Below are 27,684 nucleotides of genomic sequence, written 5' to 3' on the forward strand. Positions count from 1 at the left end.
ATATGAAATATTCCCTGCAGGTACGTTCAAGTCCGTATGGTAGCGATTGGTAAGTACATTAACACTCACAGTCCATGTAACTTGAGAGAAAACCTCAATTAAAAGTTTAAAAAAAAAAAAACACACAGGCTCCTGTTTCAAAGATAAATGTATTTCTTTTCTGTTTCTGTTGTGGTCAGTTTGTCTGCTGCAGATTTATGGGTGAGAGGGATAAAGAGTGAGTGTGTGTGTGTGTGTGAGAGAGAGAGAGACGCCATTATAAGCAGTGAATGAAGTCAGTGATCCAAAAAGTGCAGTTTTTGTCATGTAAATTGTCGCAGAGTCGGGACACTGCGGGCGGGAGCGGAGCTCACACACACACACTCGCACAGTCTCGCTGGAACCAGAGGAAGTGAGACTGTTGTTGGTTCTCTGCAGATGAGTCCAGCTTCACTGGGACAACGTCTCATTCGCAGTAAGTCAAAGTTCTTTGTCTGCTAAAGGGCTGATACGTATAATATAACTTTACTTTAACCTCAGTGTGCACAATAAGTTTTTTAAAGTGTCTTATCTCAGTGATAAAGTGAATCTTAGCCTCAATAATGTTTTCTGGTGATGTGATTCGCTCTGTTTCCTTCATTAAATCTTTATTTGTACATTCATTGTTCAAGTGTCTATGAGAATCATATTCATGAGTCACAATAGCTTTTATAATCATAGTTTTTTTTGTATTATGACGTCATAATGCTGTATATTATGACACTGGATTGAAGTACACTGGACGTGCAGGTGATAATGGCCGTGATATCACAAAGTACTACACTGGGGGTGTCATGTAGTTTGGTCAGGAGGGGTCAGTAATGTGGAACAAACGTCCAACTTTTAGGGGTGAAAAGCAGTCGGGTGGGTGATATGAGCTAATATTTGTGACATTATTCAGAATTTCAAAATAAAAGTGTTTATTTTTGAAAGGGAATGATATACCGGAAGTATAGATCACAATAAAAAAACATTTATGATGCAAAGTTTATCTGCAAATAAAAGACATAGCTTGCAAAATAATTATAACTTCATATTGAGTGGTGGGCCATATGAAATCTATTAGGGGGCCGCTGTACACCTCTGTACTACACCATGATGTCATGACATTATACTGTGATGTCATAATGAAGGATAATGGCAAAGCTATTCTATACTTTACTAAAAAGTCATACTTTACACTGACATGGGAGTAGCAATGAATACGACATCATAATGTATTGTACTATGACGTCATAATGGTATGATGTCTAAATGTACTCCACTGTGATGCCACAGCACACAATTATCACAACATAAACCATGATTATATATGGTCTTATAATGTAAACTGTCTTTTCCACTTTACCTCCAACAAATCCTCATCTGTATTTACTGAAAACTCAAACTGAGCGTGAAAAGTGTTGTGTTTCTTTCGCTGTGGTGACTCCTCACACAATTGTAAACGCTTCCAGCTCCTCCTCAAACATGTGAAACGCCTGTTTAGACTGGCCTCGCTGTTGCTCCTGAGGTGTCAGACAGCAACAGAGGAGCGGAGAGGTGTTACTGCAGTGTGCACTTTTATTACCCCGCAGTGAAAGTTGCCGTTGTTTTTGCTGGGAGTGTGATTGTGTGCGCTCCAGCTCAGATTGCCCAACATGGCCTGTACTGAGCTGCTCTTCCAACTAAACTCATTGTGTTCATCGTCAGAGTCACAGGATGTAAGAGTGTAATAATAAGGTGCAGCGACAGTGATTTAAAGTGGCTTTTATCACGGCCGATGTGTGGTCCACTGTGTTTTAAGAAGCAAAGGCCTAAACATAAATCAGGTTGCAGTGACATTGGCCCTATCTGATACTCCCACTATTAACTCTAAAGTATCACTTTATCAAACTGTATTGAAATAACCTCAAACAGGAATGTAAGACAAGGATATTTATCATACAAACAAACAAAAAAAGATTAAAAGGGGTCACGGTCAGCGTAAAACAAAATGTCTGCTTCACGTGAACCTGGAACAAAGACAAGTTCAAGTTTATTTATCAAACAAACATACAAAATGGGATTGTTGTGTCACTGTAGTACATATGCCAGGCCTGTAAGTGGTGCTGTAATGCTACACCAAAAACAGAAGAAGACGTTATACACACATTATTGATATAACGTAATTACAGAAACAAAGAGAATTAACTCAACCAGGAAAAAGAAAGAAAGAAAATAAAAGTTATCATAAAGCAAACGGACCAAACAACGGTGTTGACAACTTAGCAACTTTTCAGAGCCCCCGCGACCAAAAGCGACCAGTGACAAATCTAGCGACATAAATATAACAATCACTTATTTGTTCATTCAAGTAAAAATAGTGTCTGTTAAAATAGGTTTTTGTTTTCTCCTTCCCTTTATTTTACCATTCAGTTTCACCGTTAATCTTCAACACTTATTCTTTTTCCTTCACCCACGTGTCTGAACTCGCTGAGGACAGGACCTGTTCTGGTGATATCAGTGAAGCTTAAGTTACTTTTCATTGACATTAACACTGTCAGACAATCTCCAAACACAAGACAGTGAATGCCAGCGTAACAGAGAGACTATGATATCGTCGTTTTCCAAAAGTAACACGACAATGCAAGGCTGGCGTTTTAAGATTTTCCCATTTTCAAAAAAACAAAAAGATTTCAGGTCTCCCAAAACACTGTTTCGGGAGGTCTCTCCGTGTGGACAAATCACCAACACGATAAAAAAAGAGAAAAGTTTGCAGCCCTTAAAAGAAGTGTTTCAGAAATTACATACGTAGCTTTAAACAAATTAATAAAAACTCTCTGTATGATTTTAAGGGCATGTCCCAGTTACCAGAGTAAGAGGTTTATATCCGGTTATCTCCGCTCGGCTGTGGGCGCCCAAGCGTTCTCATATCTTTTACATGGGGGGGGGGTCTACTGCGCACTACAATTTATAACAACAGTCTAAGGGATAGATTTTTGTGCCCCAAAGGAACAAGAAATACCGTTGTAAACGAGTGAGAACATCTTTAAATTACATTTAAACTACAGTTTTCTTCTTCGTGTGAGACGGGTGGGGCGGCGCTCTAGTGCCCTCTATTGACGGGCCGCCACTGTAAATGGTAGGCCACTAGCGTAGCTTACATTAGCAACATACAACAACTTAGCAGCTGTTAGCTTAACAAAAACCGTCCTCGTCTTTGCAGCCATCAAATCCACTATGGTCATTTTGGCCTGTTTTGCTGCAAGGAATAGACTGAAAGTGATATTTAATCCTTTCATTGTTGGCTCGGCTCCACATTGTAGTCCACTGCGGTTTTGTGTGTGTGCTTCTGCAACACAATTAAACGAGGTGAGCGTCAGGATTGAGTGTCAGGGACACTGTTCAGGAATGTCGGCGTCCATGCCGGCGTTTTCACATCCTCCACAGAGTGAGAGGCGAGGGGAGATTCAAAGATGTGTCGCAATCTTAATTTTCATTATCAAATATTTGACATGTAGAAAATAGTGCCCACAAAGTGTGAGCACATGATTGTGTAAACACAGGAGTCACAAAGCCCTTTTCCCTTAGCCTGCAGGCACTGTTCTGCTCCATGGGCCACTCCCAAGAGCTGGGGAGGAGGCTGTGGAAGGGAGGGGCCTGACTCCCCCACACTCAAGCCCACACAGGTGAACGTGCGTTGGGGTGGAATGCAACGGGGGGGGGGGGAGGGGGGGGGGGCTTGATACACAGAGGTGTGGAGGGTGGGGAGGAGATTCAGATACAGGAAGGGAGTTAACCCTCTCCCTCACCTGGATAGGGAAGGGAAAGTGTGTGTGTGTGTGTGTGTGCACATGCATGCACAAGAGTCAGCGTAGGGATCAAGTCTCAACACACACTCATATTCACTCAGTTGCTCTGAGTCTCTGTGTCATTCATATCTCTCTCCTTAAAACACACACACACACGCTCGACTCTGAAGTCCTGGTGTGAGGAGGCTGGTGGTGCAGGAGGGAAGCAGGAGGAAAAAAGAAATCACTGGAAGTTTGTCTGTTTTTGAACTTTGAACTCGGACGCGAGGACGTTTTCTTGTCAGCAGGTGGATACAAACTTTCCCCTCAGACTTAAGCAGAAGGAATTAGCTTTTCTTTCTTTTTCTTTTTTCTTTTTGATTTGCTCCTGGACTTTTGGACTTGGCCTGGGTTAGAGCGCAGTGAGAGGTTTGTTAAATTACTAATCTCTTTTTTTTATCCAGTCATACATTTCCGCAGGCAGCTTTGTTTGCAATGCCCTTCCCCTGAAGAGTCATAAGAAAATTTGCAACAGGTGATGTGCTATAACGTGCGCATTATGTAACTTAATAGTTCAGCATGTGGTTGTAGACGTGCATGAAGGACTGGAGTTTGTGCAGATTTGGATTCAGTTGGTTGTGTCTTTTTAATTTGACATGAGTTGCAGTTGTTTTATGAACTTATTGATCCATTATTCATTGTTTTTAAAGTGGAATAGTGATGTGCAGTGACTTCAATGAGGGACGTGGTCATTATAGCCCAAAAAAGTTACAAAACACTAATTAAAGTGTTGAAATTGGCCAATATTAACAAATGCAAAGCAGTCAAATTAGATCATTATTGAATATCTGACATTTAAGTCAAAGAAACCAGATAATTGTGTTTTTTAAATGTATTTACAGGTAGTAAATCTGAAACAATTTTCAAATCTGAGGTCAAAAATACAATATAAAACAATTATGTGTGTTATATGGGGCTGAAACAATCAAATACTAACTTAATTGCCCACTATTCTATAGGTTATTAATCAGTTTTAGTGCCCAAAATGTGAATGTTTCCTTTTCTCTTTTCCCCTTTCCTCATATTTTTCACCATTTCACATCTGACTCTTTGAGAGTAAACTGTTCTAGTGTTTAATCACTATGTTTGCATTGTGCATGAACCTAGTGACATGTGCACATGTCACTGTGCATCACTACTTCAAAGCTGTGTTGATCTTGACCCCCCCAGACCTGTTATTACCCCTAACTGATGATGTCACGAGAGGGTCAGGTTCACACCTCGCAGTGGTATGTTCACCTGGCAGTCGTGAAGTTGTCTGAACTCGAGATAAAGTCGTCGTCGTCTTCTTCTTCTCCTGTTTCTTCTTCTTCTCGATGTTTAGACCAGTGGAAGCTTGAATGACTCAGATCTATTTTCAGTCTCTCACAGGCTGTAATTTGTGTCTCTCAGTACATTGACGGGCTCATTAACGCCTTCAGTTTCACGCGGGGACAAGCTCAAAATGTGCTCTGTTGTTGGAGAATAAGAGCTGCTCTGTTTTGCTGTATTCCCTTTTTTTGTCTTCTGACCCCTCCTGGTCAGTGATTTATGTGACATCTAATGGCACAATCTCCCACCCACACACACCTGTAGTGAGCTGGAGCTCACAGTAGAGTGTTATGGTGCCTTTCCCATGTGTTTCCAGCCTGTGTTTTCTGACTTGGACGGGTCACTCTCTCGTCTCGAGGAGAAATTCCTTTGCCGCGCTTGTAAATCATCATTTCTCTGCGTGGCACCGTTTGCTGCCCACACAGATTACGACTGAGCCACATACTGTTGTGCCCTTTGTTCACCTCCCACCTCTCCTGCCGTCTATTGGAGATATTATTTCCGTTTGTCAGATTGTCCTCCATCCAACATTCCAGCATGAAATTATAGGTTGTTTTCTTTTATTTTGAAGAGTATAAACAACACGTTGTCATGAATATTTCTAGGCCCCGCCCGGTATTAGTCTCTTCCTGTTGTGATTCATCTATCTCTCTCTGGGTTGTGTCTCAACTGGCTCTTTATAGCGTCACTTGTTGAGCTATATAGTCAGGTATAAAGAGCAGCTCATGTGTCATTCTAATCACCTTTAATGGGTTGTTCCACCTAATTTACAAACCATTTAGGAGATACATCTTCATTAGGGATGGGATTATATACAATTTTGTGGCATTTTGTGATGTAAAGCACTCACAGTGACTTGGAAAAATGCTGTCTCGCTTTACAATGTACAGTTCCAGTCGTTTATTTTTAAGAACCTCAAGGCGGAGGCAGCATTTCCTTCAGTTTTTAAAGCAGATTAAGTTTAAAAGTTTAAAAAATGTCTTTGTCTTTTTTGATTCCTCTATATAGAGATGGAGAAGCGTTCGATAAATCTTATCCAACCTTTATTTACACCCCATTTCTTTAATGTGACAGCATTTAAAGCTGCAGTACGTGACAGCTAGAAAGACTAAGCTCCTCCCACCAGATGAACGAGGACATACGCACACACTTTCAAAACAATCTCTCAAATCACTCCTTCTATTCTGACTATTCTATTACTATTCGCACTCGTGTAGGCAGTTGTTACTTGTTGGAATTTGCGACTTTTCCGCCAAAGGAACATGAACGTATAGCTGCTTAATAGAACAGCCAATGGGAGGTGCCCTCTCTCTGTAAACTGCATCCTGATTGGTCAAAGTCTCCTGTCATGGATTCTGTCAATGAATTAATAAGTTCTCTCTTAAATCAGTTGATTTACATAACGTTGACTTGTTGATGAGTAACAACAAAACTGTTTCACCCAGTCCAGATTTAAATTGGACAAAAGATCACATAACCTTAATTTCACTGCAACAGATGGAAATCTCAGTGATGGCTGTCGAAATATGAAAGCCAAAGCACAGCAGGAACGTAACAAAAAGAGTGAGGAACGGTCCGCCCGTCAGCTTTTCAATCAGTCTCAGTTTACAGCTCCACTTCAAAGTGGAAGGTAAAGGGAGTGTCCTCGTCTCTGTGCCACGGCCAAAAGAAAGTACAGGTGGTTCAAGTTACATGTCGGTCTGTGCGGAGGGAGATCACCGCAGAACAAGAACCTCTAACTGTGTTAAATCTGTGTGTGTGTTTATATATATACACTGTATATACTGTAGACGGGATGTATATGAATGTGAGCATTGTGTTTGTCTGTTGAAAGGAAGGAGATGGGGAGATGGACGTTACATCTCTCGGTGGGACTTGGGCTTCTGGCCGTCCTGTTGACATCCTGTTACGCCGAAGGTGAGGAAGTAAATAGTGTAACACTAGAATGTTCAGTATATATGCTGCTTCTTTATTATTTACCTTTTTTATGTGCACTGCAAGAGCTGGGATTTGAACTGCCAACCTTCTGACTTGAGCCAGAGTCCTATTCAATTGTTATGTTTGGATTTATCAATATACTGAGATACTTTGAGAATTTCAGACCTCATTTTTGTAGTTTGAGAGATTCGTATTCAGTGTTGTTGAGTATTTTGACCACAAATTCTGATTTGAGGCCTTGAGACAAAGAGAATTGTTGATTAAGCAGTTTATATCATTAGATATTTAGTATTTCGTGAATGCTGATTACAAAAAAACAAGCAATTTAATTGCAACTACTGTTAAAATTAACAATCTACTGTATACTGTGCAATATTTCTGTTTATTCCGGGGTGTTTATCTGACAAAGATCACAGCATTTCTTTTTTACTTACCTTCAGCTGCTGTTTTCCCTTGGAACAAATCCGTAGAATGTGTTTTGGTGTTACCACAGGTATTCTTGCTATGTTTCACGGGTTTGATTATCTCTTTGTTGGCTTTTCCCCCTCTCAGAGAACTACTGCTTTGCTGCCAGGACTAAGACCTGCTCCGAGTGCCTGCAGGCTGGGGAAGGCTGTGCCTACTGTCCCGATGAGGTGAGTGCAGAAAACAGAACCGGACCAGAACCGTTGTCTCAATCTTTCGGCCCGCTATGTTCCAAGATATTTTTAGCATTTAGTCGACTTCAGTCCAGCTCCCTGTGCATATTTCCATATGCAGTTTGATTCTTGGATGATTGAGAATAATTTAATTCATTCTCAATTAAATGCTTTGAAAGAAAAGTTATGTTTTCCAACTTTTAAGATTTTTCTCCTTTACAAAACACGTTCTGTGAGTGAGGTAAATAGCAGAGAACCACGTGTTTGAAGTTCTGATTTGATTAAGTGTCACATTCTTTTTGTAGATTTAGTGTCAGACTCAAATGGCAACATTGCAGATAAGAATCTGAACTCCTGTATTGAAGCCTCCAGAATCGGTTTGTTCAGGTTTCAGATAAATATTTACAGGATTGACATTATTTTCTGTTGAAGAAGAGCTGAAACTAGCCATTGAGACCGTTCACTAGTCAGGAAATTGCAAATCAAGTGAGAATTAGGCTCGTTTTAGAGTTCAGTATTGGAGCAAAACACATTAATCAAACTTTCTGTTTGCACAGACCTTTAATGGTCCTCGCTGTGACCTGCGTGTCAATATACTCGCCCATGGCTGCATGGCTGGATCTGTGATCACCATTCAAAGCAGTGTGAAGACCATGAAGGTAAGACTTCAATCGTTTCTATCGCTCTGAAGGCCGGAATCTCCCTCAGTCTATGGTCAGATCTTTACTTTTCCTCCTGTGCTTCCTCCCTGTCGCTCCTCTTGCTGCTCAGGCTCAAATGATCAACACAGCGCTTCAGCAGTCTCAGGTGTCACCACAGATGATGGCCATGAGCTTCCTGCCAGGAGAGGAGAAGATGGTGGACGTGGAAGTGTTTGCTCCAACTAAAGGTCCTCTGGATCTCTATATTCTTATGGACTTCTCCAACTCCATGGCTGACGATTTGGACAACTTGAAGAAGATGGGCAACCAGCTTGGTGAGCAGCTTTGAAACGGCATCAGAACTGCAATGAGTTGGCAAACTAATGGTTCCTTCAAGTAAAGATCTGTTCTCTCTACTGAGATCTTAAGGATTTATATGTTATAATATATATGTATATATATGTATAATGTTGGATTGTATATGTATACAGTATATACAGTTGTGTGCAAAGGTTTCCTGATTTCTTAGTTTTTAGCATGTTTGTCACACTTAAATGTTTCAGATTATCAAACAAATTTAAATATTAGACAGACAACCCAAATTAACACAAAATGCGGTGATGATTTTATTTATTATGGGGAAAAACCTATCCAAACCTACATGGCCCCATGTGAAAAAAGAATTGCCCCCCAAAATCATCAGCTCACTGTGGTTAGTCACATTTTTTGGAAAATTTTACTTGCCACACCCAGGCCTGATTACTGCCAGACCTTTTGAATCAAGAGACGACTTAAATAGAACCTGTCAGACAAAGTGAAGTCGGCCATAAGATCCCAAAAAAGGAGGACATCATCCCGCGATCTAAAGCAATTCAGGAACAAATGAGAAACAAAGTAATTAATATCTATCGGTCTGGAAAAGGTTACAAAGACCTTTCTAAAGCTTTGGGACTCCAGTGAACCACGGTAAGGGCCATTATTCACAAATGGAGAAAACGTTGAACAGTGGGCAACCTTCCCATGAGTGGCCAGCCGACAAGAATTACCCCAATAGCGCAGCGACGACTCATCTAAGAGGTCACAAAATGCCCCAGAACAACATCTAAAGAACTGCAGGCCTCACTTGCCTCAGTTAAGGTCAGGGTTCATGACTCCACCATAACAAAGAGACTGGGCAAAAATGGCCTGCATGGCAGAGTTCCAAGACGAAAACTACTGTTGGGCAAAAAGAACATTAAGGCTCGTCTTGATGATCCCCAAGACGTTTGGGAAAGTACTCTGTGGACTGACGAGACAAAAGTTTAACTTTTTGGAAGGTGTGTGTCCCACTACATCTGGTGTGAAAGTAACACCACATGTCAGAAAAAGAACATCATACCAATTTGTAATTATGGTGGTGGTAGTGTGATGGTGTGGGGCTGTTTTGCTGCTTCAGGACCTGGAAGACTTGCTGTGATAAATGGAACCATGAGTTCTGCTGTCTACCAAAACATCCTGAAGGAGAATGTGCGGCCATCTGTTCGTGACCTCAGGCTGAAGCGAACTTGGGTTCTGCAGAAGGACAATGATCCGAAGCACACCAGCAAGTCCACTTCTGAATGGCTAAAGAAAAACAAAATGAAGACTTTGGACCTGACCTGAATCCTATTGAGATGCTGTGGCATGACCTTAAAAAGGCAGTTCATGCCTGAAAACCCTCTAATGTGGCTGAATTACAACAATTCTGCAAAGATGAGTGGGCCAAAATTCCTCCACAGCCTTGTAAAAGACTCATTGCAAGTGTGACAAACATGCTAAAGAATAAGAAATCAGGAAGGGGGCAAACACTTTTGCACACAACTGTACACACACACACTGTCTATACTAATGAAACTTGTTTTTATGCATAGCTTCGGTGGTGGGAACGCTGTCTGATAACTTCACCATCGGCTTTGGCAAGTTTGTGGACAAAGTGATTGAGCCGCAGACTGACATGAGACCCTCGAAGTAAGAGAGAGAAAATGTGACACACGCGAACACGCTGAAGACGACCGTACGTGTAAACAAAAACATCAAATGGTCTCTTTCCTGCTTCACTTCTCAGACTCAAAACGCCGTGGCCCAACAGCGATCCTCCGTTCTCGTTCCAAAATGTCATCAAGCTGACGGGCAACGTGAAGGAGTTCACCAATAAGCTGCAGAAGGAGAGGATCTCTGGAAACCTGGATGCTCCTGAAGGCGGGTTTGATGCCATATTGCAGGCTGCGGTGTGCGGGGTAAGTAGTTCACTGAGGGTCGGATACATACATAACACGATAATTATGTAAAACTGGGATTGTGGTCAATATCAGACGATACACCACTGAATATTGTATCGGTTCAACCATAATCATCTGTTCCGATCACCTCCTGTGTTATAGTTGTCAGAGGCTTTTATGTGTGTTTCAACAGCGTCTTGAGGGATTATTTTCAAATTTGGCACAGATACTGACTTGAACTCGAGGATGACCGGATGAATTGTGACCTCACAAAACATTTTCCTTGTGTTCTTGAACTTTGGAGTTTTGTCAGGTCACACATGTTCATCTTCTATGCGACTTGTGCAGTCTTGGTTGGTAATATGAAAAAATCTGTTCATTTATCCATCCTCTTGGGTCAGGCCTGGCTTCATTTCAGTTGTGGATCTCAATCAAAGACTGGTTCCACCTTTCAGACAGTTCCCCCAATCATCATGCAGGAGCCCATGCTCCATCGCCTCACTGCTCCATTGATTCCTGGAGAAGCTGCGCTTCCGTGGAAGTGATGTTTTTGCTGCATTTGCGTTGTCCCATAGAGAACAGTTGAAGTTGGGCTTCAAGTGGTTTTTATGCGGGGGCTGCTACGGAAATCACGTAAATGGCTGATTCTGAACAAATGAGTGACACGTTTCAGAGGAAGCTGAGCTTTCCTTGTCTTTGCACAATCGCTACTGGACTCCGTTCATCCTGTTGTCACTGTAAACACAATATTCCATGATCAGGATGGACCACAGTCTACAGTAGTATTCATACATCTTCATTCATACTATTCATACTATTGATAGTAATATTAATACCAGCTTAGGTTACAGTTTTTGTAACCATCTGCCTCTGTCGCTTCTATTAGCTTCTGTTACAATTACCACTATTTTCCTCTCTTTGTAAATTTGATGTTTTGTTGATGTCCGTCCAGTTTTTTCTCACTAAGGTCTAAGGACAGAGGCTGTCACTTCAAGGCAAATTGTGTTTGTGATGTTGGGTTATATAAATCAAAATTGACATGACCAATTGAGCAATCGTAATGGAAAAAGTTGCAACATTTGATTTCTTTTACCTAAATATTCTTATTCTGCCTCCTGTTTTATTCACGTTTGTCCCACAGGAGCAGATCGGTTGGCGGAAGGACAGCACGCACCTCCTGGTTTTCTCCACTGAGTCAGCCTTCCACTACGAGGCTGACGGCGTCAACGTGCTGGCCGGCATCCTCAAACGCAACGACAAGGCCTGCCATCTGGACATAGAAGGCAAATACACAGAGGATAAAAATCAGGACTACCCTTCCATACCCACACTGGTTGATATTCTGGGCAAACACAACATCATCCCCATCTTTGCTGTCACCGACCACTCTTACACGTACTACCAGGTGAGTTATTCAGTTTTTTTTTATCCCCGTTATGCTGCTGAAAAATGAAGCTTTTGTTTCAGTCCCAAACTTATGTCTTTATTTTGTCTTGTTTTGTGTAGAAACTTAAAGAGTATTTCCCCATTGCTGAGGTCGGCCAGCTGCAAGAGGACTCATCCAACATCCTGCAGGTCATGTCGAAAGCCTTCGAGGTAAAACATCGCTTCGCCCCCATCTTTCTTTCCTTCATTTTCTTAGTCAAACGGCTGCAATCAGACGTCTTTTGGCTGATGTCCTCACGTGTGCTTTCAGAGTATTCGTTCTAAGATGAGCATCCGTGCAGTGGACAGACCCAAGGCATTTGAGGCTGAGTTCTTGTCCACCAGCGGAGTAGTTGCAGAGCATAATACTTTTGATTTCAAGCCAGGAGCAATAGTAAGATCTAAAATGACACACAGATGACTCACAAAACTCATAGTCCAAATAATGCTATATTCTACATTTAAATGTTTGTTTGTTCTCCAGGGCAACTTCAGGATGCGTCTCAAAGCCCAGAGGATGATCGACGGGACGCCCGTGTGTCAGATGGGTGTGGATGAAAAACAAGGGATGATGAAAGTAAAGCCCACGACTTTTAGCACCGCCCTTAACGTGGACGCCTCGGTTTTGTGTCCAACCTGCGAATGTGAGAAGGTATACGCACACAGACACATGCACGTACACACACACATTTGTCACTAGGTGCTTCTCAAGGTCTAGTTCCTTCCTCATAAAGCAGATGCTTGCCAGTTGTATATCCTGTAATAGCAACATATAGCTATTACAGCTTAACTATTATTCTGTATTTAGCTGAGTATTAATGCCATCTGATACTGGTAATTATACATTTTGCTCCAAGTATTTGAAGCAAAATTTGACTTTCTTGACTTTGGGAATCACCAATTTACCACCAATTGTCTCTGGAAGACTAAATCAATGTATTTTTTTTTTTGTTTTTATCTGTCCCCCAGTTTGCATCTATTAAATCACCCAGATGCCATGGCAACGGAGACCTGGTTTGTGGGAAGTGTCGCTGTTACGATGGATGGTGAGACTATCATTGAATTTCATAGTTTGTAAAAGTATCTGAGGCAAAATTGACACCAAATGTGCATGTGTTGTAATGTTTTTAAAGAACTCTTGTCACAACACTCTTCTTCGTCCATGTGTTTTCTTCAGGCTGAGTACATTCTGTAACTGCTCTGCGGGCAGCTCGGCTCTGGACACCAGCCAATGCCTAGGCCCGGACATGAAGGAGCCCTGCTCAGGCCGCGGAGACTGCCTCGAGTGTGGGACGTGCATGTGCCACAACCCGGAGCAGTTTGAAGGGCCCTACTGTCAGTACGACAGGACCAACTGTCAAAGATTTGGAGGCTTCCTCTGCAACGGTGCGCAAATTTGTGATTGTTGAATTGTTGGAGGACACACACACGTAGACACACTCATCCCTTGCCACAGGGTTAATGCAGTGAAATCCTTTCCCTTTTCTCCCATCAGAACGCGGCTCTTGCATTATGGGTCGCTGTGCGTGTATAGAAGGCTGGGAGGGAAAAGCCTGCGAGTGTCCCAAGAGCAATGAGACCTGCCTGGATGACAAGGGGGTGAGTGGTGCGATATGATACGATGCAAAAACGTATTGCTTAGAATATTGCTTAAGAAACCCCTGGTGTCAGAACTTTTAAAGCTTTTCTGTGAAACCTGATGCATAGATTATTTTTCTCAATAAATAATAGACCAGATATTGTTATTCTACTGCTGGCAAACCCCAGGTTTAGTGCTATACGTTACCAGTTATACGGTCAAGACTTTTATAAATGAAATAACTTTGATTTATGTAATGATTTTCTTCTTTTCTTGTGCTTGTGGTTGTCGTTTGTATGAGATAAGATGCTCCCTGGTGAGATTAGACTGTTACTGGACAAGTGACAAAATAGAAAAAGAATAAAAACAATGTGTCTCACTGTGTCTTTTATTGTGTCACTCTCAGGGTATCTGCAACGACCGAGGTCTGTGTGAATGCGGCCGCTGCAAGTGTCATAACCTTGACATCGACACGAGTGCAACTTGTGAGCCCAACTTTGAGGTGTGTACAAGCAACCGTCTGGGTTCACACGTTGATAGCTGACCTCTTAGAACAAACTTCTAAAAGTCTACAGGAATGATCATTTGGAACATTTTAGATTGGCTATGTTCAGAAAACTGCAGTAACCATCATTGAAAAAGCCCAAACGAGGCCTAATGTCATTGCCTTGTGTGTTTACTAATTAGGCCCAGCTGGGCACGTGCGAGGCTACGAGAGAATGCGTGCAGTGTCGAGCCTGGAAGACGGGGAAGAAAACTGAGGATGAGTGCGCTAAGTGCCCCTTCAAAATTGTCATGGTGGACGAACTCAAAGACCGTAAGCATGAGTGATCCGCTCCCACTCTCTCTCTCTTCACCTCCTGTCAGGTGAGGAGCTGTGACACCAGAAACAGTGTTGTAGTATTATATTTGTGCCTGTTTGTTTTTAGGGGAGTTGGTGCGTGACTCGTGCAGTTTCCGCGACGAGGACAACGACTGTACGTACTACTACACTGCTGAAAACCCCAAAGATCCGAAGGAAGGAATCTTGGAGCTTCAGGTGCTGGAAAAGAGAGGTGAGCTACAGCATAAAATGATCAGTGGCGTTTATTCAAACACAATCCCTAACATCTTAAGCTGTGTCAGCACATTGGGTCCTTGAATTTGAGGGAATTGGTCCTGGAAAGTCCTTGAATTTGATGTCAACCAATGTGTGGGAACCCTGTATTTTACACCCTAATGACATTAACAGTGTTTGCCTGAAAAATCCTTTCACAGCCTGGATTACAAAACTTTGGGGAACGATTATTGTTGTTGAGTGTTTTTCTTTGCTCAGATTAAATCTGTGTGATTCTCTGCATTTCTGACATGATCCACTTCTCTCAGATTGTCCCCCTGCCAGCCTCCTGTGGTTGCTCCCTCTCCTCCTGTTCCTGTTGTTGCTGCTCGCACTTCTGCTGCTCTGCTGCTGGAAATACTGCGCGTGCTGTAAAACCTGCTGTCAGGTGCGGAAACATTTCTCACATTTGGACTTGATAGGAAAAAGCCACCTTACTGATCTTTATTTTATCTTTTTCTTGTAAAACAGAGCTGCCTTGCCCTGCTGCCCTGCTGTCGTAGAGGTAGGACATTCAACTCAACAGCGTGGCTTCCAATCCTTCGTTTTCTCACGTCATGGTCAATATAACTAACATGATGTGCTCTGTACAGGTCGCATGGTCGGCTTCAAGGAGGATGAGTATTTGCTTCGTCAGTCTCTGCTCACCTCGGACCACCTGGACACACCCATGGTGAGGACCGGCCCACCGAAAGGAACGGATGTGGTTCGCTGGAAGATCACAGATAATGTTCACCGAGGACCAAATCACCCCCAGAATCTGATAAAGCCTAATCCTAAAGAAAGCAGTGAGTCCTGAATTATTACCACTATCAAGGAGGTTTTGTTTGTTTTTCTGGGTTTTTAGCAAAAATACGTAAAAAATGCGAAAAGTTTTGAAGAAGATCCAATTAAGGGGGTGGATTTAAAAAAAAATCAGGCATGCTCAGATTGCCAATATCTAGTTATAATTTGGAGCAGATCCAGATAATGATGTGGATTCTTCTGTTAAAATTGATTTGTTTCTCATTATGTGAACTGGGTTGGGTTTCTCTTCTCTTCATTTATAATATTATACAAACTCTGCTTTGAGATTTCAGGTTGAATGTGATTTGATCAGACTAACTATTGCAAGAAGCAATAAAGGTACAATAAATTCATTAAATAAGTCAGACAGAGAGAGAAAGAAGACACTTCTGTACCTCCTATAGGATCGTGAATTAATCCAATCACCCTAACCCAAAGAGAGATGTCTCTCCTTTGTCTGTTCTACAATTACTACTATTTACTTTCTTTTGATTCAGGTCATTATTTCATTATTTCATTCATTCATTCATTCATTCATTCATTCATTCATTCATTCATCCATTCATCTTCTATCACTGTGTCCCCCACATGAGGGTCACTGGGGCCAATCCCAGCTGACTTTGGACAGGTCGCCAGTCCATCACAGAGCCACATAGAAACAAACATCCATTCACTCTCACTCTCATACCCACGGTCAATTCAAAGTGTCCCATTTACCTGTTCTGACCAGGTTCTCCTGCAAAGGCTGGAGTGCTAACCACTGCAGTCATCATTTCAACATGACAAAAACAAAAAAGAGAGTTGGAAAATAAACAGTTACACTTAAACGTCACCTCATCTGTCGTCTGTTGGGAGGAGCTTAGGACAAAGAGCCTTGATCCCAAAACAAATTGTGCTGATTTTGCTAAAAGGTTTTAAATTATTTACATCTCTTTTTTTTTTCTTTTTTAAATTTGTAGTCCAGTACCCAGTCTCCATGCGGCTGAACAGGTTGTTCTCTGAGAACTTGTCTCGCCCGGAATCCAGAGACGCAGAGCAACTCCGCAAGGAAGTGGCTGATAACGTGAGTGGTGTTTTTGATTGTTGTGTTAAATGTAGGAATAAAAAAAGACTCTGAGTCACTGAGTGTTGTATTTTGTTTTTCTTCCATCCAGCTCAATGAGGTTTACAAACAGATCCCCGGAGCGCAGAAAGTGCAAAAGACAGCTTTCAGGTACGATGTGTCAAATGTCCAAATGTCATCACCTTTGCACTGCATGTAGATGTTGTCGTCGAGCATCTGTGTACAATTATCTTAACGAGGAAACATCTGTTTTGGTTGTTTTGGACAGATTGCAGAGAAATGCTGGAAAAAGGTAAAACTCATAAAAAACAAAACAAGTCAGCACAGAATTTATTTCCTCCTGAAGAATGAGGTGAGACGTGTTCATTTTCTTTGCCCCTCCTTCAGGCAGGACTACACCATCATGGACACCGTCCTGTCTGCTCCTCGCAGCAGTTATCCTGACATCGTCAAACTCACAGAGAAGAACGTCCAGTCCGGACACTTCCAGGACCTCAAAGTGGTGCCTGGCTACTACACAGTGGCCACAGACAGAGGTGTGTGTCTGCTGTTTGTACAGAGTGTGAATAAAGAAATAAAGAATGTTCCTTATTCGTCATTGTCACGTGTGCTTCTCCGCTGCAGAGGCCGCGGGAGCCATTGAGTTCCAGGAAAATGTGGAGTCCGTGGACGTTCACGTGCCGCTCTTCGTCAAAGACGAAGACGACGACAAGAAGCAGCTGCTGGTGGAGGCCGTGGACGTGCCGCTGGGCATCGCCGAGATTGGAAAACGCCTGGTCAACATCACCATCATCAAAGAGCATGGTGCGAGATCTCGGACTTTAGATGATTTGCATTCCAAAATAACAAATATGATCACAGAAGATCAAGTACCTTCAGATTTCAAACCAACTGTGGTGTGTTTTTATGTGTGAAACTGTGAAATCTTGGTTGTCGTGGATCACACCGTCTGATTGTTGTCTTTCTCTGTCTCTAGCCACCAGTGTGTTCTCGTTCCTCCAGCCGGCGTACACCTACAGCCGCCAGGATGGAGTGGCCAACATTCCCATCAGCAGAGAGATCATCGAGGACGGACGCACACAGGTCACGTACCGCTCACGCGACCTCACAGCCAAGGACAAAAAGGTGAGCGGATCATCACGATTCACTTTGCTTCTGGGTTTTTTTTTCATCTAGATTATATTTGACCTAGTTAACCTGTAATGCTTAGGTTTAATGACAGTATGTAAGTATGTTACTGTGCGTTTTTGTGTGTGAAAGCAAAGGCTAATTACGCACAGAACACAGAAGAACGACATCCTTTCTGGTATGTGAGGGCCACCGTAGTTCCCTGACACACGCGGAGGAGTCCTTTGTTTGTTCCATTGGGCAGTCTTACCATTGTACATTTAAGCACATGTTGGCATGGTTACGAACAACCCTGGCTTGTACTCTGACTCACTGCATGCTGAGGCTGATAATGACAGGTTTTGCTCTTCCTCTGTATTTTAGGACTATATCACTGTGGAAGGAGACCTGACTTATGGTCCTGGTGAGACCCAGAAGTTAGTTCCTGTTCGGCTGCTGGAGCTGAGTGAGAAAGATGGCCTCCTGGAAGACAAACAGGTCAAGCAGTTCGTCATGGACCTCAGTAATCCACGACAGGGTGCCAAACTGGGACGCTATCCCAGGACGACTGTCACTATTGCAGACCAACCAGGTGAGAGGATGCTTCACAACATCGCAACGTCTCAAACTTCATCCCTGTCAGAGCGTGTCTTGCTAAGGTTTCTTCTCTTCTTTGGTTGATTTCTTATTTTATCCAGATCCCAGTGTGCTGATGTTCAAAAAGGCCACGCAGAACTTCAGCACCTCTGACCCGAACTACATCATCCCCGTGGTTCGTACTCGAAACCCAGACAGCCCTGCTACGGTGAAATGGCGAACGAGGAAGGCGCAGCGCTTTGACATCTCCGGCCCTCTGAAGTTCGGTCCTGGAGAAACAGAGAAGAACATAGTGATCGACCCCAAAGCCTATCCTGGCCCGATCCATCCCGAGACCTTCCAAGTGGAGCTGTTTGAGCCCAGCGGTAACGCCTCTATTGGAGAGAGGAAGACTACCATCATCAACGTCACAGACGGAGGTGAGATACAGTGAAGGAAAACGAGATGCTGTGAAATCTGTGTTGATTTTCTGGTTTCATCCTCTGACTTCTTGTCCGTCATGTAGCTCCCAAATCTCCTGAGATTTCCCAGCTTCAGAACAAGGGCTTCGTCGCCCCGAAGGCCAGCACACCTGGTGGTCTCCTGCTCGCTCCAGGGAACCCTAAAGCTAGAGCAACTGGACCCAGAAACATCCGTCTCAACTGGGAGCCACCACCTGGTAACCCCTTAGGATATAAGGTAAATCAGTTTTTAACTTCTATTAATCTATCTCATTTAAAAGAAGCTGTGTGTAGGTATTGTTTTTTTAATGTTGTGTCTTCATGTGTTGTAGGTTAAGTACTGGATCTATGGTGACCCAGAGAAAGAGGCTACGGTCTTGGATGTGAAGACGCCTCAAGCCGAGTTGACGGACCTGTATCCGTACTGCGACTACGAGATGCGAGTGTGCGCCTACAATGCAATGGGAGACGGTTACAACACTGACATGATCCCCTGTCAGACCCTGGAGGATGGTAATTACTGCGCTAATGATGCATCTTGTTAAAAGAAATCACACTTGTTGGATTCTTTTGTTTGTTTTTGGGGCAGTTGGTAAACCAGCTGGACGGCACAGTGTGTCTGTGTAAAACACTGAATCTGCTGTAGATAATGTGTTTAGGAGTCAGCTGTTACATAAATGTTGTTAGATGTATGTTACGTCATTGCATTTTTCCAGTTTATATCATAAATAAATCATAATTAAATCAAATATTAAGATAGAAAATGTCAACCACAGCAATGTTGTTTTTTTGACTCATTTCTGTTGCATTTCAATCCAATGTGTTCATATTAAGTACTATTTTTTGCTTATCTGGGCATATATAGGCAAAGAAAACACCAGATATTTGCTTAATAACCATTTTTAATTTAGTTCAAGTTTAGTTATAAAGGCATACACCAGAACATAAACCAATATTTTGCTCTTTTAGTTCAGTTACTTAGCTTTTGCATAAGGCAAATACTGGCTATACTATCAGCTTTTTATTCAAAATACTCAGTAAACATTGGTGATATAAAGGAAATTTGCTCTGCTTTGCTCTCCAGCGCCTGGTGAACCTGGGCGTTTAGCCTTCAACGTCATCAGCCCGACTGTCACTCAGGTCAGCTGGGCCGAGCCGGCCGAGACGAACGGCAACATCACAGCCTACGAAGTCATCTACACGCCCATCAGTGACGATATGAGTAAGAAAAAAAAGTGCAAAAAAGTCCCAAACATTGGTTGCATTTTAACATTTCCATCACGCCCTAAAATTGTATTTCATCCTCTTTTCTTCAGAGCCAGTAGGCGCCGCCAAGAAAGTAAAGATTGACAACCCCAAGAAACGAATGCTGTTGATTGAGAACCTGCAGAACGGTCAGACCTACCAGTACAAGGTCCGTGCCAAGAACAACGTGGGCTGGGGCCCCTTCAAAGACGCCACCATCAACCTGGCGTCGCAGCCTACCAGACCGCTGTCCAGTAAGTCGGCTGCAAAGACATCTCCACGACGCCCACTCTGAGCCCTCATTTACCCCTGAAACAGAGATTCATTTCTCTCTTTGTGTCCCCAGTTCCCATCATTCCTGACATCCCTATAGTGGATGCAGAGGCGGGAGATGAGTACGACAGCTTCCTGATGTACAGTAATGAGGTGCTGAAATCTCCCAGTGGCTCCAAGACACCCAGCGTCTCTGGTGATGGTGGGTACCAAGAACCAAAAACTGCTGCTTCTGACAGCCCGCGGTGTAAACTCAGTGTGTTGTTTGGTTGTTTTTTTTTTTTTTGGCTTGAAATGCAAGTGACTGTCAGATTTCCCAGAGTGTAATTCATTGCTGTTATTTCACTCCGACTCCTCACAGTACTCACACTCCATCCTGCTTTTTGAAGCTACGCTTACAGGGACACAAATGATCGTGCTAAAAATATGAACGAGCTAATCTAATCCAAATACTAGGTTTATGGAAATCATCATTCTGATTGGTGTTTGTGTAAACTGCTCATGACCTCCTGGTTTTCTGTGTTCACATGTCTTCCCAAAAACATGGCAGGAACCGGAGCAAAAAAAACCTCTCATAGACTTTAAAATAAATCCACATGGTTGGACAGTAAATTAAATGTTTATCAAATTGAAGAAAAAATAACAACAACAACTAAGAAACAGACGCTTAGAGAGCAGGGACAATAAATCGATGCTTCAGTGAGGATAAATATCAGAGGGCGAGCAGCAGCAATAATAGCTTTTATTACAAGACTATTAACTCTGCACATGTCAAAATGGTGCAAGTTTGCCTATGTCATCATCAGATCACTTATTTTGCAGCAGGGGTGGACAGCACCATGAAATGTAGGCAAGAAAATAACGAGGAGGTCTCATTTCTGCCTTGTCACTTTTTCTTTTTTTGTCAGGCGTGAAAACGCCTGCACGGGCTGACGTTAATATATTTCCTCCAGCTTGTCGATGGCATTTTTCTCGTAGGCTCTGCTCCTTTTTTTTTTTTCATACATCTCTTCCATCTGGGAGGAATTTCTCTTGCAGGCAACGCCCCAAGCAAGCAGGCAGCAATGAAATGAAAAATCTGCCAGATCAGTGCTGTATAATCACAAACCGCATGGCCTCACCTCAGTAAATCTGCTGTCACACTCCTTGCTCCACGCTGCCATGTTTTTCTTTTGCTGCTCTCCAGCAGGACAATCATTCTGGCATTCTGTGATATGAATATACTGTGTGTGTATATTGTGTCATCCGATGTCCCATGAAATGTGTTAAACGGATAGTTCAGGTCGCAGCGACACGAGGAAAAACCACTTCACTAAAAGCTCACCTTATATAGAATCTGCCAGTTTAAGCGTGTGCTGTCTGTTCACCACTTTTACAATTACAAAACAAAAGTTTGGTCACCACTCACGTTTGTACACCAAAGTCCATGGAGAAAATCTGCATTTTTAGTTAACAGGAGCTGCCGGTTTATAAGTTTATTTAACAAATATAAATCTGAGTAAGAGATGTCAAACACAGAGGTCACAAATTAAACATTTAAACTGGATGATTGAGACAGCAGTGAATCAACAACGTCTGTGTGCTGTGAAGTAAAAAAACACAGGATTTTCTCTATGGACTTTGGTGCAGGAAGAGTAAGTGACATAACACTGGTGTAGGTTTCTTTAGGTGAGCTGTTTTTTTTAAGCGGTTTTCCCACCACACCTGAACTACCCCTTTAATGTAGAGTTAGAAGGCGCGGGGAAAAAAATTCACACTCCTTGCTTCTACCCTATGACCTATAAATACAAGGCTGGAATTATGTCAAGTTGGTGGGGTCCAACCTAGATCTCCGTAAGGTGTCGTGGAAAAGGCCGGTGGACGTCATCGCCAGTCGTCTCAGCACAGACACAGAGACGAGTACAGACGAGGCCCCCTACCACAGCTACGCCCAAACACACCAGCCAGGTGAAGACCACTCCATCAGACCCACAGACAGACAGATAGACAGGCAGCCAGCATGCCAGCTATTATGCACGGCCAATGGTTTTCCCAGCAAATCTGCCTTTTGTCATTGACCCGCTCAGATATTTGTGTAGTCATTCCATGTGAGGCTTGCGTTCTTGTCCCTATCCCATCTCTCCTCCAGCTGCCTGCCCAGAGAGGAGCACTGGCATCAACTGCCCCACGTCCAGTTGATGATCATGGGAGGGCAGGTGTCTGCGGCTGTAGAGAAATAAAGGCTTTGTTTGTGGTTTATGGTTTGTTTCCATCGTCCGAGTTAAAAGGGACATGCTCAGATTTCGCAGGTTCTCTCCACACAAGTTCTTTGACCAGTGGAGGAGGATTTTTCCGACGCAGCAGCAGTTTAGACTTTTTGGAATAACACTGCAGAAAAGTCAAAGGAAAAGTCTTATAGCTGCCCATGAAATCTTAAAAAGAAACTTATATAAGTTCTAAATAAGATGGAGAAGCTGACACTCATTGCCTGTAGATGGTGCACACTTGCTAACTGCTGTTGCTGTAACCTGTAGGTGGCACCAGTGGGACTGGAGCTGCAGGTCAAAGGTGAAGTGCTGGTGCTTCCTCTCTAAAGGCCTGTTTTGGCCTGGTTTTGGGTTGCTTCATATCAGACTTGTCGGTGTCAGGAAACCTCTTCCAAGTGTCAGGTCGGTTGACTCTTGTGGCTCCCGCTTTGCTTTATTCACAGATTTCATGATGAACGGGAAGTGGGAGCAGAACTTCCTTTTCCCCGGTGGATCGGCGACGCGCAACCTGTCCGCGTCCTCCTCTCCCATGTCCACCCTGAGCTCCAACTACAGAGGAGCCGGCGGCAGCTCCTTCACCACAGAAACGACCACCACCTACTTGCCCGGACCAGGTAAGAAGAACTCCCAAGAGCAGTGAGAAACAGTATGAGCCAGAATACCTACATGTCAGGTCTTTATCTTGTTTATCTCTTGTAGGCGGCACTCGCATGATTGGAGGTGGAGTACAAACAACGGACGTGATCATGAGGAAGCGCTCGGAGAACCGGGGTTACACCGACGAAAACATCCGCGACTCCATCGTCATGGGAGATTTGCAGAGCAAGTTCCCAGATCTGGGTATGATGTGGTGTTTTATTCCCAAATTCAGCATAAAAAAAAAAAAAAATGAAAAGCTTTTACTTTGAAGAGCAGAGTTTTAGATGCATGAGGCCGACAGCTTGGACATCTATAGCAGGGTTGGGGCCGTTGGCTGCACAGCAAGCTTATCCATACAGACTTTGCAGAAGCTATCCTGACTATCGCTGTTTTCTCCCTCTTCCTGTTTTGTTTTGGACCTTCCCCCCCTCCTACTCCACTGCCACTTCCATCCTTCTCTTTGCTCGTCATCCTGTCATCCTGTCCTCCTCCTCCACCTCCTCCTCCTCCTCCTCGTTTTCCTCTCGTTGCTCAATGCGCCATCAGGTGGGTTCGGCTACGCTGGGATGCAGAGCAACTCTCAGAGCCAATTCAGCTACAGCCTGTCTCAGGGTTCCAGGGCCAGGACCCCGTCAGATGTCCACGAAGCCTTATATAATCTGGACAGGGTGCTTCATGGTAAGTCTGCTGCATACGAGCATGAAGGCACTGGGTGTGTCTGCTGGGTGTGATGTCATCTTCATTCCTGCTTCTCTGACACTCAACTTGTTAAGAAATAAAGAGGGACCACATGAATCCACTTTCTTCCTACTGATGTCCGGAGTTTGGCCCCTGTCCATCTGCCTCTGTTGAGGACGTGACTTATCTAGGCAGCAATTCACCAGGGGTCATTGACATGTTTTGGTCTCACTTTTTGGCAAGCTGTCATGTCGGCCTATCCTAATATAGAGCCTCTGCTAACAGCCACGTCAAATCTCACGTTTTACATCACTAGCAGCCTCTTTCTAAAGCAATTTACGATGTTATGCAATTATTTTGTACTTTCCACATACACTTTAGTTTTCTCTCAAGTATTTTGTGAAAAAGTAACGTGACATTTAAACTATATCTGCACCTCATCTACAGTATATAGACCAAAACAAAGACCTCAAAGGCACTTCTTTTGGTTTTCTGGCTCGCGCAGTTTTTCAGAAAACTGCTGACAAACCTCCTCCCAGCACCAAACAGTAGCCAGAGCAAAGGAGGGGATAACAGGGAGCATTTGGCAGCTAAAGATCATGGTGGAGACCAAAGCAGAGGTGAAGGGAGAATGGAAGTTTCGATCCAAGACTTTGTGTTCATAGAATGTCTGTAACTTCTTGAAGACGTTAAACCTCTGAAAAATCCTTTTGGATGAGAGGAGAAGCATCTTCAAGAAATCTTAATGGCTTTTAGAGAGTTCACAATAGGTTACTGCAGGTAAGTAGAAAGGCTGTCAAAAGATCCTCAAATCAAGTACATCAAGTTGATTTTCATAGTTTTCTCTCTCCGTCACACATCAGATGCCCGACTCTCTCCCGGTGTCCCCGACACCCCCAGCAGACTGGTCTTCTCTGCTCTGGGTCCCACTGCACTCAAAGTCAGCTGGCAGGAGCCGCACTGTGAGAAAGACATTTCTGGCTACTGTGTCCTCTATCAGCTGCTCAACGGAGGTAAATTAATTGAGCAACACGAGGATCCACGTGCCTGACTCTCAGGATGGAGGCATCACAACTCTCTCGTGTCCTCTCTTTGTAGGTGACATGAAGCGCATCAATATAACAAACCCGGCGGAGAACTCTGTGATCATCCAGGACCTGCTGCCCAACCACTCCTATCTATTTAAGGTGAAGGCTCAGAGCCAGGAGGGCTGGGGTCCAGAGAGAGAGGGAGTCATCACCATTGAGTCTGCCGTCGACCCCAAGAGTCCCCTCAGTCCGATGCCAGGTACTGAAGTCATTAATCATTTTTGGTTTAACTGACAAAGAGTGAACTTGTCTTTATGCAGCTGTTGTTGTCTTCTTTCACACTAAAGGTTCACCGTTTACTCTGAGCACACCCAGCGCTCCAGGCCCCCTGGTCTTCACCGCTTTAAGCCCCGACTCGCTGCAGCTCAGCTGGGAGAAGCCGCGCAAACCCAACGGAGACATCCTGGGCTATGTGGTCACCTGCGAGCAGCTGCACGGTGGAGGTAAGAACGTCGCACTTTATCATACTCTCCTTTCCTTCTTGGTTTTACTCCAGTGTGGTTTTCTGACGTCTTCCTTTTCTCCAGGCGACGTGCGTTCCTTCCAGGTGAGCGGCGACAGCTCCGAGACCAGCCTCACTGTCCCCAACCTGACGGAGAATGTGCCCTACAAGTTCAAAGTTCAGGCTCGCACCACACAGGGCTTCGGCCCAGAGAGGGAGGGCATCATCACCATCGAGTCTCAGGATGGAGGTAAAATTAAGCTTACCAACAAATCAGAATAAATGGTTCATCTTCTGGGTACTATGAATCCAGCAAATTTAAGGGAAATTGGACCTTAAGGTATAAAAACCTTGTTTAAGAGTCTTACATTTTGCACTGAGGGTGATAGTTTGAGGTCAAGTTAACATGAAAACACCCTCAAGATTTAATGTTTTAATAGTTTAATTATATTTTACTGGTCAGTAGATCTTCATGGGTTCATCCTCTGTGGACCATGTGCATCAATACCAGAATTTATAGCAATTTGACGTCATCCTGTTCCTCTGTCACCGTGTTGCTGCAGCCTTTCTATCCCATTATCACTATTCCTCACATTCTACTGCATACAGTATACGCTATATGTGCATGTCTGTCCTTCACCGCCCCCTGCAGGTGCATTGTCTCAGTACAACAACCAGTCCATGACCAGAAGAGAAGTTTTCCACATGCCAACAGACATCAGCACGCGGACCAACGTCTCCCACACCATGCTCAACGACCCTTTCTACTCAGGTGACCAACGAAAGTGTTTCAGTCTCCCTCACGTTGTCCTGTGATGAATGAAGACATTAACACACGCGTGTTCCTCGTCTCTTACAGAGGGGATGATGATGACCACGCAGCACACGGAGACCAGCGGCATGGTGACACGCCAAATCACCAAGGAAGTGGTTCAGAGGGAGGTCCTCGGAGGAACCACCGTCACGAAGAAGATGTTTTACGAGTCATAAGATGCAGTCATTTCATCACCCGAACAAACGTCCACGGTGTCGTGATGAAGAGATTCTCTCTCTCACACACACACACACACACACACACACACACAGTCGGTGTTTATTATTTTTATACGCGTGGGCGTGTGTGAGAATCCGCCACCGAAACAAAAATACATCATGCGACGCTGTAAATAAGACGAGAGGAGGTTGTTTTTCCCACGTCTGTTACAAACTGGCATCCACAGACGTGACATCAAGTTTTTCTCTTTCCCGTTTTTTTAATTTTGTGTTAGACTTCAGTCGCTCTGTTGGTTTAGATCTGGTAACACACACACACACACACACTGGGGCTTTGAATCGGCCAGCACAGGTCAGTAATCTGACTGTGGCTCAATAATCCAAAGTGACCTTTCTGCGTTTTGATTATTTCGGGTTAAACTCAATCCAAGTTTCAGGCCGTGTTCTGTGAGAGAGACTTTCTGTCGTTGCTTTGTTTTAGTTTTCTAAAGCGAGTTAAACGCTCTGTTTTCATCCACACGTCGTCCCGTCCTAAGCAACACAGAGCAGTGAGGTGACGTATTTGTTCATATTTGTTTATATTAAGTGTGATTAAGCTTTCTCCAAGTGTATTTAATTCTTTTTTTATATATAAAATTTAAACCAAATATAGAGATATATTCCTGCAAACACACTTGTTGGGGGGGCTCGACTATGATCTGAAAGCTCTAGAATGGAAGATGGTTTGTACTCAACACCGCTTCAAGCTGATGTGTCCTTTTTACGCTGCATGGCCTTCGTATTTTACATTTCTGGGTAGATTTAACACTTCAACGAGATCTCGATGTTTTAGAGGAATGGTGTGTGGACAGACAGAAAGATTGTGTTTGTATTGAATGCATGACCAACTGTGTTCTGGGCTTATAGTTTGTGTTGAAAATGCTTTTTGTAAGTGAAACGTGTCGAGAGGATTTTCTTTTTTTAAGGAAATAAAGTTACAGATGGATCAACTTTTTCACCAAAACCAGAAAATATTTTCAAACTTAAAAGCACCAGTGTGATGGATCTAGTGGCATCTAGGGCTCAATCTAAGGAGATCAAAACACAAAGGATCAATTTCTGTAATAGATGCCTCTAAATTCAACTCACTGGATCATTTACTGGTTTGTCTTTTATGTTCTGTTGCACTTAAAAGACCTGAAATTAAATCACTTCTGTCAAATACGAATTCAAATCTCAAATTGATGTGTCGACGACAAAAGGAGGAGCATTTTTACAGTAAATTTATTTCAACATTTGGGAGAAAGGGAAAAAAAAAAACATTTTTATATTTTATGTATATTCAAAGACTCCAAAAACAAAAATCTCATGCCTGACAACAAAGCAAGATAATAAGAAGAATTATAACATGCATCA

The 27,684-nt window shown here is 43.3% G+C and overlaps 1 protein-coding gene across 6 annotated transcripts; it reads left to right on the plus strand.

The window, feature by feature from the left end:
- The first annotated feature begins 316 nt into the window (after positions 1-316).
- Positions 317-27,496, plus strand: itgb4 (integrin, beta 4). 6 transcript variants are annotated; one of them, XM_058621926.1, is made up of 43 exons: positions 317-454; positions 6,973-7,055; positions 7,629-7,711; positions 8,272-8,373; positions 8,486-8,690; positions 10,245-10,341; positions 10,439-10,610; positions 11,734-11,997; positions 12,099-12,188; positions 12,289-12,411; positions 12,502-12,669; positions 12,987-13,063; positions 13,195-13,403; positions 13,513-13,616; positions 14,003-14,098; positions 14,284-14,413; positions 14,526-14,651; positions 14,962-15,080; positions 15,164-15,197; positions 15,286-15,480; positions 16,438-16,541; positions 16,633-16,691; positions 16,810-16,833; positions 16,929-17,077; positions 17,166-17,345; positions 17,518-17,666; positions 18,033-18,240; positions 18,347-18,664; positions 18,751-18,923; positions 19,018-19,198; positions 19,770-19,907; positions 20,002-20,184; positions 20,277-20,405; positions 21,995-22,150; positions 22,893-23,063; positions 23,149-23,289; positions 23,635-23,766; positions 24,630-24,779; positions 24,865-25,053; positions 25,142-25,297; positions 25,382-25,546; positions 25,949-26,068; positions 26,156-27,496. In XM_058621926.1, the coding sequence occupies exons 2-43, from the start codon at positions 6,980-6,982 to the stop codon at positions 26,284-26,286; spliced, it is 5,976 nt and encodes a 1,991-aa protein (XP_058477909.1). In that variant the 5' UTR covers positions 317-454; positions 6,973-6,979; the 3' UTR covers positions 26,287-27,496. The 6 variants fall into 6 exon arrangements, with proteins under 6 accessions (XP_058477909.1, XP_058477908.1, XP_058477910.1 ...); XM_058621925.1 differs by lacking the exon at positions 317-454 and adding an exon at positions 3,833-4,196; XM_058621927.1 differs by lacking the exon at positions 317-454 and adding an exon at positions 3,833-4,075.
- Positions 27,497-27,684: the final 188 nt, after the last annotated feature.

This window comes from Solea solea, chromosome 21 (genome assembly GCF_958295425.1).
Source record: "Solea solea chromosome 21, fSolSol10.1, whole genome shotgun sequence".
Lineage (NCBI taxonomy): Eukaryota > Metazoa > Chordata > Actinopteri > Pleuronectiformes > Soleidae > Solea > Solea solea.

Coding starts and splice junctions, on each gene's coding strand:
- itgb4 (XM_058621926.1), top strand. CDS start 6,980: ATGGGGAGATGGACGTTACATCTCTCGGTGGGACTTGGGCTTCTGGCC. Junction 12,412..12,501: donor ATTTCAAGCCAGGAGCAATA/GTAAGATCTAAA, acceptor TTTGTTCTCCAG/GGCAACTTCAGGATGCGTCT. Junction 12,670..12,986: donor CAACCTGCGAATGTGAGAAG/GTATACGCACAC, acceptor TCTGTCCCCCAG/TTTGCATCTATTAAATCACC.